Source organism: Gymnoscopelus braueri (genome assembly GCF_963280865.1).
Source record: "Gymnoscopelus braueri genome assembly, chromosome: 6".
NCBI lineage: Eukaryota > Metazoa > Chordata > Actinopteri > Myctophiformes > Myctophidae > Gymnoscopelus > Gymnoscopelus braueri.
The window spans coordinates 17,497,861-17,517,384 of record NC_137607.1 but is presented as its reverse complement, the minus strand read 5'-3'; the positions used below and the strand labels follow the sequence as shown (position 1 = coordinate 17,517,384).

The window sequence follows — 19,524 nt, the reverse complement described above, 5'->3', positions numbered from 1 at the left end:
CACTTGTACTGTATGTGTTTTATGCCACAGAAACCCCAAACAATCAGATCAGTACATTCTACCAACTGCGCACAAACAACTGCTGGTTCTTTTCCAAAGTAACCAAAACGGTTTGGTGATAAAAGTAATCCATTGGACATCCATTGGGTCATGGCACGACTGTAACCCCCCCCCCCCCCCCTTCTTCCTCCCCGTATCAGAATGGGTATCGGACCCTCATCCATCACCGGGGTCATTGACATCCCAGAACCCCCCCCCCCTCCCCTCCCCTCAAAAGCAGCCGTTAACTGCACAGCTTGGTGGTCTCGTAATCCAGGGAGTTCGGCAGGCGCGAGCTGAAGGCCTGCAAGGAGGCGTGGATGCGGACCACGTCGGAGGCGGTGAGTTTGAGCCGGTGGCGGAGGAGACAGGCGAACAGGTCCAGCCTCTGCTGGCCGGGCGGCGACAGCCGGTTCACCCGGTCGCGGATCTCCAGCAGCTGGAGCATGGCCGTGTCCTGGGAGCCCTGCGTGTACGGGTAGTCCAGCTGCAGGATCAGGTCGCGGATGGCCTCCGGGTCGAAGTGCATGCTGTAGCCGAACACCTGGATGCTGTTGATCTTCATGTAGCCCAGGTTCCGGGCGGGATCCATCATCTCCAGAGGCTCGTAGTAGACGCTGTCGTTGCCCACCGACGACGCCGCCGACGGCGCTCCTCCGCTTGGCACCTTTATCCTACTCCGCAGGTAGATGTGGATGGTCTCGAAGAAGGTCTTCCACGTGTTGCCCAGCGTCAGCGTCCAGTTGTAGCACTCCAGGGGCAGGTCCAGCTTGGTGGCCTGCCAGTCGGGGAAATTGTTCTCGCTGACGGGGATGTACCAGCTCTCCGAGTGGCTGCCTCCGAACGGGTTGATGTAGAGCGTGAGGACGGGCTCCAGGGTGCTGTTCTTGGTGAGGCAGATCTGGAGGGACACGCCCAGCAGCATGTGGACCAGGTTGGACTTGTACTTGTTGCTCTTCAGCGTCAGCAGCATCCTCTTCCGCCACGACGGGTCGAACCAGCTGTTGAGGCGCATGTCGTTGCTGATGAAAATGGCGTGGACCTATAGGAGGACACACGGACATAGGAGGACACACGGACATGTACACGCGTTAAAAAGTATGCCAAAAAATGCATGCACAAAACCAGTGTTGATTTTGTTTTGGCTTAGTCATAGTCTTTTGAATCAAATTCCATTTAGTTTTAGACATATTATAGTCATCTGAAATGTTTTCGTTTTTGTCTGGTTTTAGTCGACTAAATCTACTGTTGATTTAGTCGACTAAAATGTATTGTGGCGGTGCCTTGATGCCGTCGTAATGGCTGATTTTACACTTGGTTGCATGCTGAAAATATTTTCAACACCGAGCGCAACCAAACATAAAATGACTTGTCTTGTTCTACTGGATCTCTCTTCTCCACTTTAGTCCCTCCCTAACATTTTAGTCTAGTTTTTATTTGTTGACGAAATTCTCAATATATTTAGTGTTAGTTTTAAGGTCCTTACACACCGGGGCGAATTCTTCATGCGAATAAATACGTTTTTTTTAAAAACCTTATAAAGTCAATGCAAGCGTCCACATCAGTTTCGCGAAGCGAAAAAGCGTCTTTTAATTATTCGGAACGAGTCCGAATTTTGCGTATATTCGCATATTCGCCGGTGTGTAAGGACCTTAAGTCATCGTAGCTTAGTTTTACTTTAGTTTTCGTCAGTGAAAAAAGGTAGTCAACAAACAGTTTTTAGTTTTAGTCAACAAAATCAACGCTGCACAAAACGTAAACAAACATATTGGGTTATTATGGAAAACCAAGAACTTATGCCTCAGGCCTGTAATACAGCTACTGATATAACTAAATGTGGGAACATTACATTGGGGAGGCTTTAGTTCCTCCAGTGGGCTGGCAGTCTAAGGGTTTTATAGCTCCATGAGCCCTCAGCTCCCATGTGTAAATGAGTGTGTGCCTCTATTCCCCAAGGCTATTGTTGGGGGGGGAAAGATAACTCAGCTCTCACAGGACAGCCTTACATTGTAAAACAAAAGGGCAATAAAACCCACCTCTAGCCTGCGGTCAGCTCTCTGCAGTAGGTAGCGGAGCTCCAGGTCCTGCAGGTCCGTCTCGAAGCCCAGGTAGTTCTCCGTGGAGTCGGCCACCATGGGCCGGCAGGCCCCCTGCGTCAGCGCGAACCCCGGGTTGCAGCCCCCGCAGCGCGTGCGGTTGTCCGGGGCGCAGGCGGCGCAGCGCGGGCCCTCCCCGACGGAGCAGGGCGGCGGCAGCTGACACGGGCTGTGCTCGTACTGGCAGCTGCAGCCGTGGAGCTCCTCGGAGAACGCGCCCCGTTGGTTGTTCTCCGAGCAGTACAGGAGGGACTGGAAGTGGCTCAGCCAGTAGGACTGAGGCCTGAGGGGGAAGAAAGGGGAGAAGAAAGAGACGGGGAGGTCATTAGATTTGGCCATTAACCCATTCAATCCGGGATACGCATCTGTGTCATTTTTCTGATTTCTTTGGCTGTTCAAAAATAGCAGATCTACAAGCTCGTAGATTTTAGTTATTTTCAGAAAGAGAGGAGCTTGTAGATCTGCTATTTTTGAAAAATCATGAAAATGTGTGCAAATCTTTGAATATATATATATATTTTTTAAAGCAAACATTTGTAACTCAAATCTTTGGTTCTGGTGGGATTCTACAAATGTCTTCTAAATCCTAACAGTTTAAAAAAAAAAAACTTATGTTGCTATAATATCAGTGGTTCTCTCTCTTTTTTCATGTCAAGGACCCCCAAAATTATATGTATTTGGCCGCGTACCCCCATCTCAAAATATTTTGTTCCAGGGACCCCCAGAAGCAAAGATTTGTTCGCTTTAAAAAATATATATATATTCAATGATTTGCACAAATTTTCACGATTTTTCAAAAATAGCAGATCTACAAGCTCATAGCGCGGCACTCGTGCCGCGCTATGAGCTTGTATATCTGCTATTTTTGAATAGCCCAATAAATCTTAAAATGACACAGCTGCGTTCCCGCTCTCAATGGATTAAACATGGCACACTGGAGGGTAAACTTCTGGCTATACCATATAGGATGTAGTTTCCACAAATCAAGATGAGGAATGTGCTGTAATAGTGAAGACAGAATGTGTATGAGGGAGAGAGAGAGAGAGAGAGAGAGGGAGGAGAGAACAAGGGAGAGACATAGCCGTATATTAGACAGAGAGAGAGAAACATAGATATAATCTACGATGTCTTTCATCAGGTTGTGACATACAGTACATTGGGAATATGGTTAGTTAAAAAAGTTTGTTGCAGCTGTGCAGGGCTCTTAGAGAGATATGCATAAATCTGTGGGATTGGAGTTTGATTCCAGTATGGAGCGTTTTATTTGCTGTGATCCCTTTGCACTTCTAATGGCTTTACGTTCTGCAGGCAGCTGGCTTCTTTTAACCCATTAAGACCGGGAACGCATCCGCGTGTCATTTTTTGATTTATTTGGGCTATTCAAAAATAGCAGATCTACAAGCTCATAGCACGGCACCGAGTGCCGCGCTATGAGCTTGTAGATCTGCTATTTTTTAAGAAAAAAAATTCGTGAAAATGTGTGCAAATCTTTGAATATATATGTACATTTGTAACTCTTTCCTTCTGGGGGTCCCTGGAACAAAATATTTTCAGATGGGGGTCCGCGGCCAAATACATATAATTTTGGGGGTCCTTGACATGAAAAAGTTTGAAAACCACTGATATACAACATACGTAAAACAATTGTAGAATCTCGAGCAAATATTTTTGTTGTTCTTCACTTTGAAAATATATATATATTCAAAGATTTGCACACGTTTTCACGACTTTTCAAAAATAGCAGATCTACAAGCTCGTAGTGCCGCGCTATGAGCTTGTAGATCTGCGATTTTTGAATAGCCAAATAAATCTTTAAAATGACACACAGCATGCGTTCCCGGTCTTAATGGGTTAAAAGGAATAATGGAAAAAAAACGTTGATGATGGTTTATTGTGTGTTAAAGTTATGCTATATAAGACGATATCTTTTTTATTATGTTTAGGGAATCCTGTCTCTCAATCCTGTTGGCGTGTGTTTAAAGGTTAGAGGAACATGTTAACAAACTGAAGGTTCCCTGATTTTAATATGAAATCCTGCAAAAGCTAAATGTGGGTGAGGGGGATGAAGAAGAAAAGGCCTAAACCTAAACCCTGCTTTAAAAAAGCCTCTAAAGACCAAGCTCTGCCAGTAGGCCGGAGCTATAGCAACCATTACAAATGAAAGGATGTCTGTCATCTTAGCAATCGTGACGTTCTTTTTTGCCAGAAATGACTGCGCTCCATAAAATATTTGTGTCTGCTGAAGCGCCTGCAAGTTTTGCTTGCGCTTTCTCTCTCGCTCTCTCTCTCGCTCTCTCTCTCGCTCTCTCTCTCTAGTACATTTACTCAAGTAATGTACTTAAAAATGTTTACTTTACTGTTGTTTTTCCAGTTTTCAGTACTTTTACTTCTACTCCACAAAAATATTGTACTTTACTTCACTACAATTATTTGAGAACTTTAGTTACTAGTTACTGATTATTACATTATATAAAACATGCATTATTAACCACCTTAGCCCTATTTTATACCTAGGCTATTTGCGAGCTTGTAAATCTGCTATTTTCAAAGATATTAATACTTTAACTTTTGGTACTTTAAGTACATTTTGATACCAATAATTTTGTACTTTTACTCAAGTAAATTTTTAATACCGGACTTTTACTTGTAACAGAGTGCTTCTACACTGCAGTATTGTCTCTCTCTCTCTCTCTCTCTCTCTCTCTCTCTCTCTCTCTCTCTCTCTCTCTCTCTCTCTCTCTCTCTCTCTCTCTCCCCCTGCCTCACTCTATCTTTATCTCTTTCTCTTTGTGCATGCTGTCCAAATAATGTTTCCAGTTGGCACTGGGCAAAATACGAGTACAAAATGCTCCCCCTTCTTAATGAGTCCCAGCACCACCGATTCAACATACTGGCTGATCAGGCCCCACTAAATGCCTGGCTACCACCGATGGTGTGATTCACACTGTGAAACATACCACCGATTTTCAAAGCCTTTTGGTGTGTAACACAACAAGAGGCCTTAACACCCCACTATCGAAACACCTTTGATAAAGATGGACGCCCACGCAAGACATACTGCTTGTACTTGGTAAGATATCGGGTGCGATTGAGCATGTGTGTTGTAGACCACACAGTAAAATCCATGTTGATTTATCTCAGAGTCATGTACATGTGGGTCCATTTGGTTCAATTTATACACTCTCTGATTTAACCCATTAAGAACGGTAACGCATCTGTGTCATTTTTTGATTTATTTGGCTATTCAAAAATAGCAGATATACAGCAGATATACAAGCTCATAGCGCGGCACCGAGTGCTTGTAGATTTTTTTTTTATTGTGGAAAATGTGTGCAAATCTTTGAATATATATATGTTTTTAAAGCGAGCATTTTTACTCAAATCTTTGCTTCTGGGGGGTCCCTGGAACAGAATATTTTGGAATGGGGGTCCGTGGCCAAATACATACTTATAACTTTGGGGGTCCTTGACACGAAAAAGGTTTGAGAACCACTGATATTATAGCAACATAAGTTCTTTCAAAAAACTGTTAGGATTTAGAAGACATTTGTAGAATCCCCAGAAGCAAAGTTTTGAGTTAGAAATGTTCGCTTAAAATATATATTCAAATATTTGCACCAATTACCCACGATTTTCGCCAAAAAAGATATACAAGCTATCTGCATTTTTTTCAATAGCCAAAGAAATCAAAAAATGACACACAGATGCGTTCCCGGTCTGAATGGGTTAAATTAACACTTAGCATTTTACTGAGCGCTAGCTCTTCTGCGCTAGCTCCCTTTAACTACTCCCCCAGGCAATTATAGTAAATAACAATAATGCTCTTACTCATCTCGCGTCAGTTATATGAGCATAATTGCACTGTAACAGCAATGGATTTTCCATTTTAATTAGCAGTTTAATTGTCACGTAATGAGAAGATGTAATGACGGGATGAAACCGCAAACTGTTGTTTGAAGCAGCTCTTTACCAACTATGCAACTATGGAGTTATGTGAGGCGGAGAGGGGAGATGGGTGAAGCAGAATAGTGTGTTGTGCTTCCCAATGACTAGTAGGCCTATACATGACTGCCTGTTTTCACACATGAACCTTGTCATGTTGAAGGAGAGGAGTAAGTAATATTTTTTGGTTAAAACACAATATTTTTTTGTTTAAAGGTGAAATGAAAAATATGTTTTTCACACTTTTAGAGCATATCCGTGGTCATTATATGGGCATACCTAACAATAGATGCCAAAATAATAATAAACAAAAAAAATGTTGTGTATTTTTTATATCAAAAGTCCCTAAAAAGCCAATCTTAATTACTTCCTGTAAACGAAAACGTGCTGCGTGATAACACAACTTTCATGAATATAAATGAATCTTGATTACATGCACCTGTTTGATTCCCATAGCTGCACGTTCTTCAAACACAGCTGATTTTAATTACAGAGCTACTCCGTTTTGAATCTCATTCAAGATGACATCCAGAAAATGTCACTGCACTGCATCCTTAAAAGTTCTATATTCATTGCTAGAGTGTTTGTTCAATAACATGGGTCTCCTTTTTCAGGTGGTTCACCATTGTCAGGTTGGTCACCAATTTGTTCGTCCAATCGGGAGAGAGAACCCATAATCAGCTTCAACGTTCCAAACCCAATGTTGTCTGCTAAAAGTTTATCCTGTGTCCTGTACGAGTTCTCCCTCCTCATTGGATGAATTTGGTGTCGTCCCCACCTGAAAATGTATGTTCTGTTTCTTAAAGAGATCATGGAGACCCCTGTTACTGAACAAACACTCAATACTATAGAGTGCTATAATAGTCTATAGCAGTGGTTTTCAACTTTTTTCATGCCAAGGACCCCTAAATTGATATACATTTGGCCGCGGACCCCCATCGGAAAATGTTTTGTGCCAGGGACCCCCAGAAGCAAAGATTTGAGTTAAAAATGTTTGCTTTAAAAAATATATCTATATTCAAAGATTTGCACACATTTTCAAGATAAAAAAAAAAATAGCAGATCTGCACTCGGTGCCGCGCTATGAGCTTGTATATCTGCTATTTTTGAATAGCCAATGCTAAGTGGTTAAAATGATTGTGATGCTAGGTTAACTAATTTCGCTGGGGACCCCCTGGCGCGTTGTGAGCTTTTAGATCAGCTATTTTCAGAGAAGAGGTTCGGGTTTAGAGGGCAAAAGGGAGTGGGTCAAGTACAGATCCCTGGGGGGACCCAACAAAGTACACAGTACTGACTACTAAGTGGTCAAAGAATGAGTTCCTTAATTTAAACCGTTGTAGTACAACTGTTATTTCTTTCAAAAGCTGATTGAGATTTACATTTTAAGCAAATGTAAGCACCGATGCGACGCTCGTAAGAAAATATTTCGGCTTTAAATAAAAGATATGAAAAACTAAATGGAATAAAATATGTATACTTATGCCTAATGGCAAACATTTCCACACAAAGAGCACCATGCATCCTTATCATTATTCAACTTATAATAGCCAAGTCTGCTGCTCCCAACTGGATTATATTCACTCATAACTGTCATCGCAGAGGAAAAAGTGCCGTAGCCTCAGGGGGCAAAATCAATCACATTTCTCTCATCTGTCTGTAGTGCTATGCACAGGATGTTAAGGGGGGTGGGGGGCTCTTTTAAGAGCGTCCGCATCACTGCCAGGCAAACTGACAAACATTACATTTTCTATCTCTTTCATCCACACTATGGAATATTCTCCAATTCTGCGCCACAATAATAGCACAGATAAACACTGAGTGGTTTGGGGGCAATGACTCTCTGGCTTCCTTTTCCCTGGTGAGTGTTTGTGGGATTATCAGATCCAGGGGCCAGTTATTAGAGCGTAATTTGGCAGTGTTGTAAGAGCGAGAGAGAGAGAGAGAGAGAGACACAGACAGACAGAGAAGGAGATGGAACCTACAGTGGCTGCTGCAGCGTTCACAAATCAAGGCAGTGGTGAGAAAAAGTAGCAAATGTTTTTACTTAAGTAAAAGTACTGCAGTGTAGAAATACTCTGTTGCAAGTAAAAGTAAGGTATGCAAAATTTACTTGAGTAAAAGTACAAAAGTATTGGTATCAAAAGGTACTTAAAGTATACCAAAAGTAAAAGTGCTCATGGTGCAGAATGTCCCGTTTCACAAGTTCAAAGTGTATACAAATCTTTTGAAAATAGCAGATCTACAAGCTCACAATGCGTGGCATCGCGACGCATTGTGAGCCAAAATGTATGTAAGGCTGAAGTGGTTAATGTATGTTTTGTGATAATAATCAAAATCTGCAAAGTAACTAAAGCTGTCAAATAGTTGTAGTGGAGTAAAAGTACAATATTTGCCTCTGAGATGTAGTGGAGTAGAAGTAAAAGTATTGGAAATTGGAAATACTCCAGTAAACTAAAAATTACCTCAAAATTGTACTAAGTACAGTACTTGAGTACATGTACTTAGTTACTTTACACTACTGTGTGTGTGTGTGTGTGTGTGTGTGTGTGTGTGTGTGTGTGTGTGTGTGTGTGTGTGTGTGTGTGTGTGTGTGTGTGTGTGTGTGTGCGTGTGCGCGCGCGCGCGCGCGCGCGTGCGCCTCAAGTAGCCAGACTACTGGTGCTTCTATAAGGATTTTTTTTTCTCTAAGGGGGCGGGATCAAAACAATGGCTCTCGACGCAATTGGTTAGACCTACAACCAACCACCAATTACAGTCTCCCATATTTGAATACTGGGCCCTGATTGGTCACCCCAGACTTCAGGAGCAGGAAATGGATTCACAACGGAGCGGTGCCAGACCCAAATCGCAGAGGGCAATTTTTTTTTTGTTGCACTGGCCGATTCGTCTGGTCCCAGGCTATGTTTGTGCGTGCGTGCATAAGTGCGTGCGGGCGTGCGGGCGTAACATGGACGCCCAGGCTTTACCGTTCTCTCGGCAGGCGAATGTGAGGCTGCCTCTGGCACCTCTTGCTGAGGCTGAAGAGCTTGAAGACGACTCTCTGGGCCCGCCTGAAGAGCACGCGCATGCTGTTCTCCAGCTGCTCGTAGCGCCACTGGAACACACTGTCCAGCGACCACAGATGCTGAAGGGTCGAGACGTTGAGGAACATGTTCTGGGGCAGCCTGGTGAAGAAGTTCTTGAACTCATCTATACAAAAAACAACAACAACGAGTGAATAGTTTTACTACCGCATGGGTTCGCTTAAAAACATGCTGTCAAGATGTTAAATTCTATAGTAGAAATTGCATTTGACGGGATTATATTACAAAAGTACAAACGTTTTAACCCAGACCGGGAACGCATCTTTGTCATTTTTTGATTTGCGCTATAACCATTATTTTATACTTTGGCTATTCAAAAATAGCAGATATTCAAGCTCGTAGCGCGGCACCGAGTGCCGCGCTACGAGCTTGTAAATCAGCTATAAAAAAAAAATCTTGAAAGTTTTTGGAAATCTTTGAATATATATATTTCTAAAGCGAACATTTGTACTGTATCTCAAATCTTTGCTTCTTGGGGGGTCCCTGGAACTAAATATTTTGCAAATGTTCGCTTCAGAAAAAATATATTCAAAGATTTGCACACATTTTCTCGATTCTTCAAAAATAGCGCCATGAGCTTGTATTTTTTTTACTGCCAAAGAAATATAAAAACAACACACATGCGTTCCCGGTCTTAACACATTGATTGCCAAGATCGCATCGATGCGTTCTTTCAAATCCATCGCTTGAATGCCAGCAATTCAAAAGAACGCATTGATGCGTTCTTTTGAATTTTCATTGTTTAATCTGTGATCGCACGGCTCTGTTTATTTCTCATCAGCACTTTCGTTTTCCACTTACGTCACACTCACCCGGAGCCGGATGTGAAAAAAATAAATCATTTCCGGGTCACATTGTTTTTCTCCGGTCATTTTCGGCCAGAATAGGGAAAAACGGACAAACGGACAACGAACGGACAGCTCAACTTCTATTTTCTTTGGTCCGGGTGACTAACAGTCATCGTCGTAGTGTATCACATCGTTTTCAGGCCGATCAGCGGATCAGGGATTGTCGAAAACATAACATCCGGTGAATGACAGGATATGACGTGGGCCTGTTTGGGAGGGGGCGAGCGAGGTGATCAATGTGTGGATTTGCTTAACACCACAATCAGAGAATTTATTTGAATGAAAAAAAAAAAAAACACGCAAATTGCTGGCACAGGAGTGAGTACATTATGAATAAACTCTGGCAGTCAATGTGTTAATGGGTTAAATAGAATTAGCATTTGAGTAGAATACAAATTTAAAAGCATAAGTATGTTTAAGAGAAATAACATAAATACACTGAAAAGCATTTCATTGTACCTTGCACAGTTGTATACAAGCAATTGGAGGGTATTGTGGCATTACCAATTGTGACACAGCTGACCATTACTAGGATGTTGTAGACAGTTGAGGCTAAAACAGATGGTGCTAAGGTGTAGTAAAACAGGTGGTTGCTATAGGGTATGTTAGGCGGTTGCTAGGGCATTGCAGGGGTAAGCAGCATTGCCATTTGAAAGAAGAAGCTACCTGTAAGGGACATTGATTCTGCTTCATACCTCTTTATTGATTCACTAACTAAGTGTGTTGTAAATTGTCGTAATCATCAAAATGAAAACCATTGAAAACGCTGGTGCTTGTTGTAATGTTTTTTCAGATTTTTCAAAGCTCAGGTTACCCAGTGTCTTCTTCCTTGGGTTTTTGCTTCATCGTCGCTACCATCATTCATCATCATTAACTCTTTCAGTGCCAAGAGTATTTTCATAAAGTACTCCCCCAGTGCCAGCAATTTGCGTTTTTTTTTTTTTTTTAATTTTGTAATTTTTCATTCAAATAAATGATCTGATTGGGTTTTTAAACCCATAATACAGTTCTACCAGTAGAGAGCAACAAATCGACACATTGATGACCTCGCTGGCTCACTCACCCCCTCTCAAACAGGCTCACGTCATATCCGGTCATAACCGGATGTTGACATTTTCGACAATCGTTGATTGGGCTAAATTACGATGCGATACACGACTACGATGACTGATCGTCACCCAGACCAAAGAGAGTAGACGTGGACCTCTCCGTTCGCTTTTTATACCGTGTGAAAAACCGTGACTTTCCCTATTCTGGCCGAAAATCACCGGAGAAAAACAACGTGACCCGGAATTTTTTTTTTACATCCGGCTCCGGGTGAGTCTGAAGGAGTCAGGAAGCGAAAGTGATCATGAAAAATAAACAGAATAGCCCGACCACAGTCAAAAGTAAAAACTCGGGATTTCTCGTGCTGGCACTGAGGGTACTCTGGAAAAACTCGGGATATCTCGGGGCGTGGCACTGAGAGAGTTAAGCATTCATACATAAACAATATTATAGCCCCATTTATACTTCCGCTCTTGACTGTACTGTATGTACACTGTACGTTCAAAATGCAAGCGACACGGCAAGTGGCATTGCATTCATTCATAAATGCAAGCAGCAGCTTACAGATGCGTAAGCTTTGAGAGAACGTGCACAAAGACGGACAAACCCCTGTAAAACGGGTAGAAGTATCAGTATGTGTATTTAACAATGAGTATACTGAAAATGGGCCTTATGCGACTAAAGTGGTTTAAACGAACCGAAATTACAATACTTAGAGCCCTAGGCTTTCACTAGGGGGGTGAAAGGTGAAAAAAACAAAACATAAAGAGACAAACAAGTAACAGTATAACATTTTTTTACTTGAAAAGCAAGAAATCAAGTGGACTTTATCCCCCTGGGGCTGGCGTTAGGTTAGAGGAAAGGCCATGGGGTGACCAAAATCAGTATTTTGTATTTTTCATCAATCTACAACAGGCGTAGGCAACCTTGCGGGGCACGGCCGGGTGCTAACATTGGCACAGAGAAGGGTAATCACTGGCACACTGACATAAGTGTGGGAGAGATCATTTTTGATTTAAAATAAAGTAAAAGTCCCCTCACATCTGTATGCAAATTTCATCCTGCACATAATTCTACATTCATTCAAACTCTGAACTCTGACTGTGGAGGGAGTCTGGGAGGTACGTAGGTGGGTTATTGCCCTGAGTCTAATGATTATTACAATGTGCTGATGTGAAAGCAAATATTTCAATTTCGCTGTGGCATGCTGACTATCAAGAAAATAAAAACATACACTCACTTCATGTCAAAAAGGTTGCCGACCCCTGATCTACAATTATATTGTCTTATGTGCAAAAGTTACACTTTGAGGAAAAAGGTCATAAGGCCACTCAAATGGTTAGGGTTCATCCTCCGGGAAGTATAGATGTGTTTGGACAATTTCATGGCAATATGGCCATTAAAGTTTGAGATATAGCTTGTGTGGAACTTCAAAGGCCTTCTTGGGGTCGCCAACATCAATAGAGGACATCCTCGAGGACTCAACAAATTCCATGGCAATCTAACCTCTAGTTTTTGTTTGTTTAATTAGTTTGTTTTTTGGTTGGTTGGTTGGTTGTTTGAGGGGGGGGGGGGGGGGGGGGTAATGGAACCAAACCTTTGGAGAGATGGACCAACTCTCCAACCGACATAGCCATCCTTGGAGCCCTGCTACTAGCGGGTCTAAAAAACGTATTGTAATTTTACCACAATAGTACAATGGTGCAAAAAAAAATCTATTTTCTGTACTGAATTCCAATTTTTTAAATATCTTTATGAGAGGAAGATACATAAAACAGTATAGGTGCGCGTTTGAAAGGAAATTGCAATTGAATACGTATTACGTGCTGTTTGTCATTATGAGGGCTCAGGGGTATACAGGAGAACAATGTATATCGGTTTGAGTCACCATTGTTAATCCATGTCTTCCATGCTCATAGATATAGTGGCTCCTGACATCACATTCTTTCTGCTGATGGGGCAGAGTGCTGAAAGTCATTGATATCCCCACTGGAGGACATTTTTGTGACACCTCTGGAATTATGCATTCTGGGCACGCTCCTGCCCTCTCCCCTCACCCAGCTATTAACCCATTAAGACCGGGAACGCATCTGTGTGTAATTTTTAGATGTCTTTGGGCTATTCAAAAATAGCAGATATACATGAGCTTGTAGATCTGCTATTTTTGAAAAATCGTGAATATTTGTGCAAATCATTGAATATATATATTTTTTAAAGCGAATATTTCTCTTTGCTTCTTGGGGTACCTGGAACAAAATATTTTTAGATGGGGGTCCACCGCCAAAAACATAATATTTTGGGTGATCCTTGACATGAAAAATGTTTGAAAACCACAGCTATTATAGTAATATAAGTTTTTTCCAAAAACTGTTAGGATTTAGAAGACATTTGTAGAATACCCCAGAAGCATTTTCACTTTAGAAATATACCTATATTCAAAGATTTGCACACATTTTTAAAGTTTTTCAAAAAATAGTAGATCTACAGGCTCATAGCGCGGCACTCGGTGCCGCGCTATGAGCTTGTAGATCTGCAATTTTTTTAATAGCCAAAGAAATCAAAAAATGACACAGATTATTTCCCGGTCTTAATGGGTTAAAACATAAACTTTGAAAGTAATTGCATTTAGGGATGTTTCAGCCATATTTGAAGGAGCGGAATAAAGGCACTTTTTTGATTTTACCTGAGTAATAATAGCCAAGGCATGGTGACCGAGCACAGCAATAATAACCAAACATTATGCTAAGTGCTTCCATTCAAACTCTCGTTTCTGCCGTGATGTGAAAAGCTGGACCGGCAATAAATGGGGTTTTTATAGAAGATTAATCTGCTGCAGACATATTGTAAACTACCTGAGCCGAACGCTGTTGATTTTTTTTTAATCCGGTGCCGTCAGAGAGTTTGATTTGCTACATGCAGATACTGTAGTGTGCCAGGATTGTGTCCGGAGATTCACTGCCCGCCATTACAGTTTACAGGCCATTGTCTATAAATCAAAGTCTAGGGGGGGGGGGGGAAGCACACGCTGGGGATCCCTACGGCAGATTTAACCGTCCGGAATATTATAAAACACTTTAATTCCTTCTCACACTTTTTTTTATGAATTATTTATTTTTTTAAATCCTCCTCCGTTTGAGGATATGGTATGAATTGCAATCTCCGGTGACGTTAAGTGGGACTTTAGTCAGGAATCTTTTATAAAAAAAACATCTTAGAAAACCTTTACTTTTTTATTTATTTCCTACTTTTTTTATCCCACGATTTTTGTAACCCATTTTTTTTCACCCATGGCCAATTGCCTAAGCTGTAATCCTGGGCGCTACTCTCCCTCTGCCAGCCTGGGGAGAGCCCCTAACTGAGCTCACGCGTCCTTCAATGCATGAGGAGTGAGTAGGACGTATAGCGTTAAGGAACACGTTATTCCAGCCAGTTCCTTTCCCCTCCATCAGGCGCCCCGGCTGACCAGGGGGAGGCAGTATAGACCAGGATTACTGCATGTTTTTTGAGAGGGTACCTACTCTAGGGCATTGGTTCTCAAAGTGGGGTCCGGGGACCCCCAGGGGTCCTTGAGGGAGTTCCAGGGGGTCCCCAGCTAAATGATTGATAGTTAGGGACCAAGTGGACCCTTATGGGTCTGTAACTCTGAGAGTGTACAAATGGAACCAAATGAACCCTAACGGGTCCATTTGGTTCCATTTGTACACTCTCAGAGTTAAATTAACATTGATTTTACAATATGAATTGGGGTCCCAGAGATAGAAATGCCATTACATGGGGATCCGTAGGCTAATGCATGTCAAACTGGGGGGTCCTTGAAATTACAATGGTTGAGAATCACTGCTAGAGCCGTAAAAAAATCTTCTCTTATAGGGGTCACTGGCATGGGGGGGTCCGTGGGCTAAAAAGGGTCAATTTGGGGGTCCTTGACATGAAAATGTTTGAGAACCACTGACCTAGGGGACACGGGGAGAACATGCAAACTCCACACAGAAAGGCCCTTTTGCCAACCCCATAAAAAAGAAAAGACCTTTTACCTGAGTCCTCAAACTCCTTGTAGAGGACCCCCCAGGTCTCTGTGATCCTCTGGAGGCTCTCCTCCATGACCTGGATGTCCATGTAGGGGCAGTTGCACTCGGGGAACTTGGGGTCACACTTGCACCAGCAGTCGGTGTCTCTGCAGACAAACGCTCCCTCTCCATTGCAGGCGATATAGCTCAGAGCGGCTTGAACGAATCCTTCCTTCAGGTAGTCTGGCAGGATCACCTGCAAGCCTGTAACGTAGAGCAGCAAGATCATAAATACAAACTTACTTAAGTAAAAGTATCAATACTGCAATGTAGAAGCACTCTGTTACAAGTAGAAGTCCCGAATTCAAAATTTACTTTGAGTAAAAGTACAAAAGCATTGGTATCAAAATGTACTTAAAGTAAAAAGGTACTAAAATGTTTGAAAATAGCAGATCTACAAGCTCACAACGCGTCGCGATGTGACGCGTTGTGAGCTTGTAGATCTGCTATTTTCAAATAGCCTCGGTATAAAATAGGGCTAAAGTGGTTAATGTATGTCTTATAATATAATAATTTATATCTGTAAAGTAACTAGTAACTAAAGTTTTCAAATAATTGCAGAGGAGTAAAAGTACAATATTTGCCTCTGAGATGTAGTGGAGTAAAAGTAGAAGTATAAACAATTGGAAATACTCCAGTAAAGTAAAAGTACCTCAAAATTGTACTTAAGTATAGTACTTAAGTAAATGTACTTAGTAACTTTCCACCACTGTGTAGTGTCATTCACTATACTGCTGGGCTTGACGTACTAGACAACTTACTAACATAGTAAATCATATTAAATCTTACATTTAATAAACTCAAAACTTTTATCTAGGCTCTTTCTGACATTTCTGGAGATCAGAAGCACTGCACAGGCAATATTACGTTTTCTTTTCCGAAATACCCACATGTAATACTCAAAGGCAATAAAACAAAAATTGTTAAACATGAGACGAACCTTGTAGCTGAACTTTGTTTTCAGGGCTCTGAACCAGCACAGAACTAACAGAATCGAGGTTGTCATAGTTACTGCATCCAAGAGGACCTGTTCGAGTCTCTGTCACCTGGGCAACAACAAATACAAGATTTCATTTATAAATGCACCACCAAATCTCACCGTATTACCACATAATAAACTGCATATCGTTGCTGTCCGGCAGAAACCAGCAAACTCCATTTTGACGCTTTTTTTCCATAAATCAGGGCCATTGAACACCCTTTACGTCTGTGTGTTGGTAAAAACAATATTGAACCAATGAAAAGCATTAAAAGCGCTTCTAACAAAACCAGCTAACTCAAACTTTATGCTAAACCAGCTTGGAGGTCCATTCAGCTGTTCTTATCAATGATGAACTAAACCTCCTAACTCCACTTTTTGTCATTTCCTGAAAAATTGACATTTTGGAGTTAGCTGGTTTCTGCCGAGAGAGAGAGAGAGAGAGAGAGAGAGAGAGAGAGAGAGAGAGAGAGAGAGAGAGAGAGAGAGAGAGAGAGAGAGAGAGAGAGAGAGAGAGAGAGAGAGAGAGAGAGAGAGAGAGACCCATCAATGAGTCATTTGCATAAAGTGCTGTCTTCTTTAAAGACATTCTGAGAGAGAAAGATGGCTGCTATTTCATCTCCTCTCTGAAGCGGCATGGATCAAAAGCTCATCTCTTTGTTTTCTAGTCACTGACTGAAGACATTTGCATTGACCTTTCCTTTGAGAAGCCGTCTCCAGCAAAGCATCCTTTCTCACTTAACCCATTAAGACCGGGAACACGTCTGTGTCATTTTAAGAATTATTTGGCTATTCAAAAATAGCAGATATACAAGCTCATATATTTAAAAAAAAAGAAGTAGCAGATATGCGAGCACGTGCTTGTAGATCTGCTATTTTTTTGAAAATGTGTGGAAACTTTGTGCAAATCTTTGAATACATAAACGAACATTTTTAACTCCGATCTCCGATTTGAGAAATGTTAGCTTTAAAAAAATACGTATATTCAAAGATTTGCACAAATGTTCACGATTTTTCAAAAATAGCAGATCTACAAGCTCATAGCGCGGCACTCGGTGCCGCGCTATGAGCTTGTATATCTGCTAATTTTTGAATAGCCAAATAAATCTAAAAATGACACAGATTCTCGCCCGATCTACATGGGTTAATTTGCAATAAGAGATCTCATTTCAACACCTGTGCAGGGGCACGGTGCGGCAACTAAACAGTCTCTCTCTGTGTGGGTGTAGGACGGACATATTGTGTCCCGTGATCCGTCCTGATCAGCCTTGTCAGAGGACAGTTGGTGTAAAGTGGCAGATGGATGAGGCGAGACAATGAGGGTCAGTCCATCAGTAACACAATCATAGAGGACTGACGGGTGATTTATAGCTGTGTTGCCAGTGTGTCGCGCAACCTGAAACAGACGATCTACAAGTTCACGATGACTCGCAGACACGACGCGTTGTGAGCTTGTAGATCTGCTATTTTCAGCAGTGGTGGAAAAAGTACTCAGATGTTTTTACCTAAGTAAAAGTATCAATACCGCAATGTAGAAATACTCTGTTACAAGTAAAAGTCCGGAATTAAAAAAATGTAATTGAGTAAAAGGACAAAAGCATTGGTGTCAAAATGTACTTAAAGTACCAAAAGTAAAAGTACTAAAATGTTAGAAAATTGCAGATCTACAAGCTCGCGATGCGATGCATTGTGACGCGTTGTGAGCTTGTAGATCTGTTCAAATAGCCTAGGTATAAAACGGGCTGAAGTGGTTAATGTATGTTTTATAATGTAATAATTTATATCTGCAAAGTAACTAGTAACTAAAGTTTTTAAATAATTGTAGTGGAGTACAAGTACAATATTTGCCTCTGAGATGTAGTGGAGTAGAAGTAAAATTACTGAAAAATGGAAATACTCCAATAAAGTAAAAAAATACCTCAAAATTGTACTTAAGTACAGTACTTGAGTAAATGTGCTTAGTTACTTTCCACCACTGGTTGTATGTTGAAAGCTCTGGATGCAAGTCCTCAATCAAACTCTGAATCCAGAGGGATGGTATTACATTATTGCGAGTCAAAATGAAGGAAAAAGGAAAACAGGGAGGCCCTTATATCTTATCATAAACCTCTTGTTTGTCTGAGGTGGGCATACTGTATATGGCATGATATGAATGTGAGGAAATATATGCCGATATGAGGCATTATTTGATAAACCCTATGATACGCTATATGGGGAAAATACTGACTGACAAGCAGAATATTCAATTTCCGCTTTGTATAGCAGCTGCTATTCATTGAGGATGCATTCTGGTAGATTACAAAATACCTAATGGGACATTATTGGACACCTGTGTGTCGGTACACGGCTATTTGAGGCATACAGTATCGAGGCAGAGGCTGCAAAGGCTCCGTTTTGTTTGTGTGCCAGTTCTTGTTTGTTGACATATTAACACATTAACCGCCAAGGCCGTAGTCCTACGGTCCATTAAATCCAACTGTTAAGCACCGAGACCGTTGCCCTACGGTCCACGGTCTTTTCGCGTTGAAAATTGTCCAGGTGCACTTTCGGATTTTTTTTATCCATTTCCGGTTCCGGTTTGATGACCGGAAACAGAATTATTTGGGATCCGGTTTTGACGATCACGTCCGCTCCCATTCTAAAGCGCACACTGAAACTCAATTCTCTTCCTGTAGTTTTTTCTCCTTGCATATCACTGTTTAACGTAATCCGCTCTAACTACAATCATGGAGATCCGTTTGACATGCGGTTTTCACTGGGAGATACAGTGACATGTCGCGGATGTAAACAGACCGTGTACGGCTCAATCTTAAGGATTTTAACAAGATCTATGGCGACATGAAAAAAACAAAAAAACAACAATAACACGTTGGCACTGGTGAGTACATTATGAGATTAACCTCTGGCGGTCAATGTGTTAATGTAGAAGGAAGCATGAAGATGGTAGAAAAGACTCGTTTCAGGACCAAGATGAGGTTTGAAAGAATGTTAACCCAATAAGACCTGAGGCCGATTCTACAAAACAGTTTTTTGAAAAAAAAGAAAAAATGTATGTTGCAATATCAGTAGTGCTTTTTCATGTCGAGGACCCCAAAAATTATATGTATTTGGCCGCCGACGCCAATCTAAAAAAAAATTGTTCCAGGGACCCCCAGACGCAAAGTTTTAAGTAAAAAATGTATCCTTTAAAAATATATATATTTCAAGATTTGCACAAATTTTCATGATTTTTTCAGAAATAGCAGATCTATAAGCTCGTAGCGCGGCACTCGGTGCCGCGCTACGAGCTTGTATATCTGCTATTTTTGAATAGCCAAAGAAATCCAAAATGACACAACATGTGTTCCCGGCTTTAATGGATTAATGGAAAAGAATGAAGCATTGCATTGGGCTTTTAGTCTTCAGCATTACAACCTGCTGTGG

General features: G+C 41.5%; 1 protein-coding gene across 1 annotated transcript in view; it reads right to left on the bottom strand.

The window, feature by feature from the left end:
• Positions 1-283: 283 nt before the first annotated feature.
• The window catches only part of brinp3a.2 (bone morphogenetic protein/retinoic acid inducible neural-specific 3a, tandem duplicate 2), a gene marked incomplete at both ends in the record, with an annotated part of 43,621 nt that continues 24,380 nt past the window's right edge, over positions 284-19,524 (bottom strand). Inside the window, 5 exon segments of the mRNA XM_080429809.1 lie at positions 284-1,081; positions 2,076-2,418; positions 9,044-9,266; positions 15,090-15,326; positions 16,063-16,168. Of these exon segments, the coding sequence (XP_080285935.1) occupies positions 284-1,081; positions 2,076-2,418; positions 9,044-9,266; positions 15,090-15,326; positions 16,063-16,168 (1,707 nt within the window).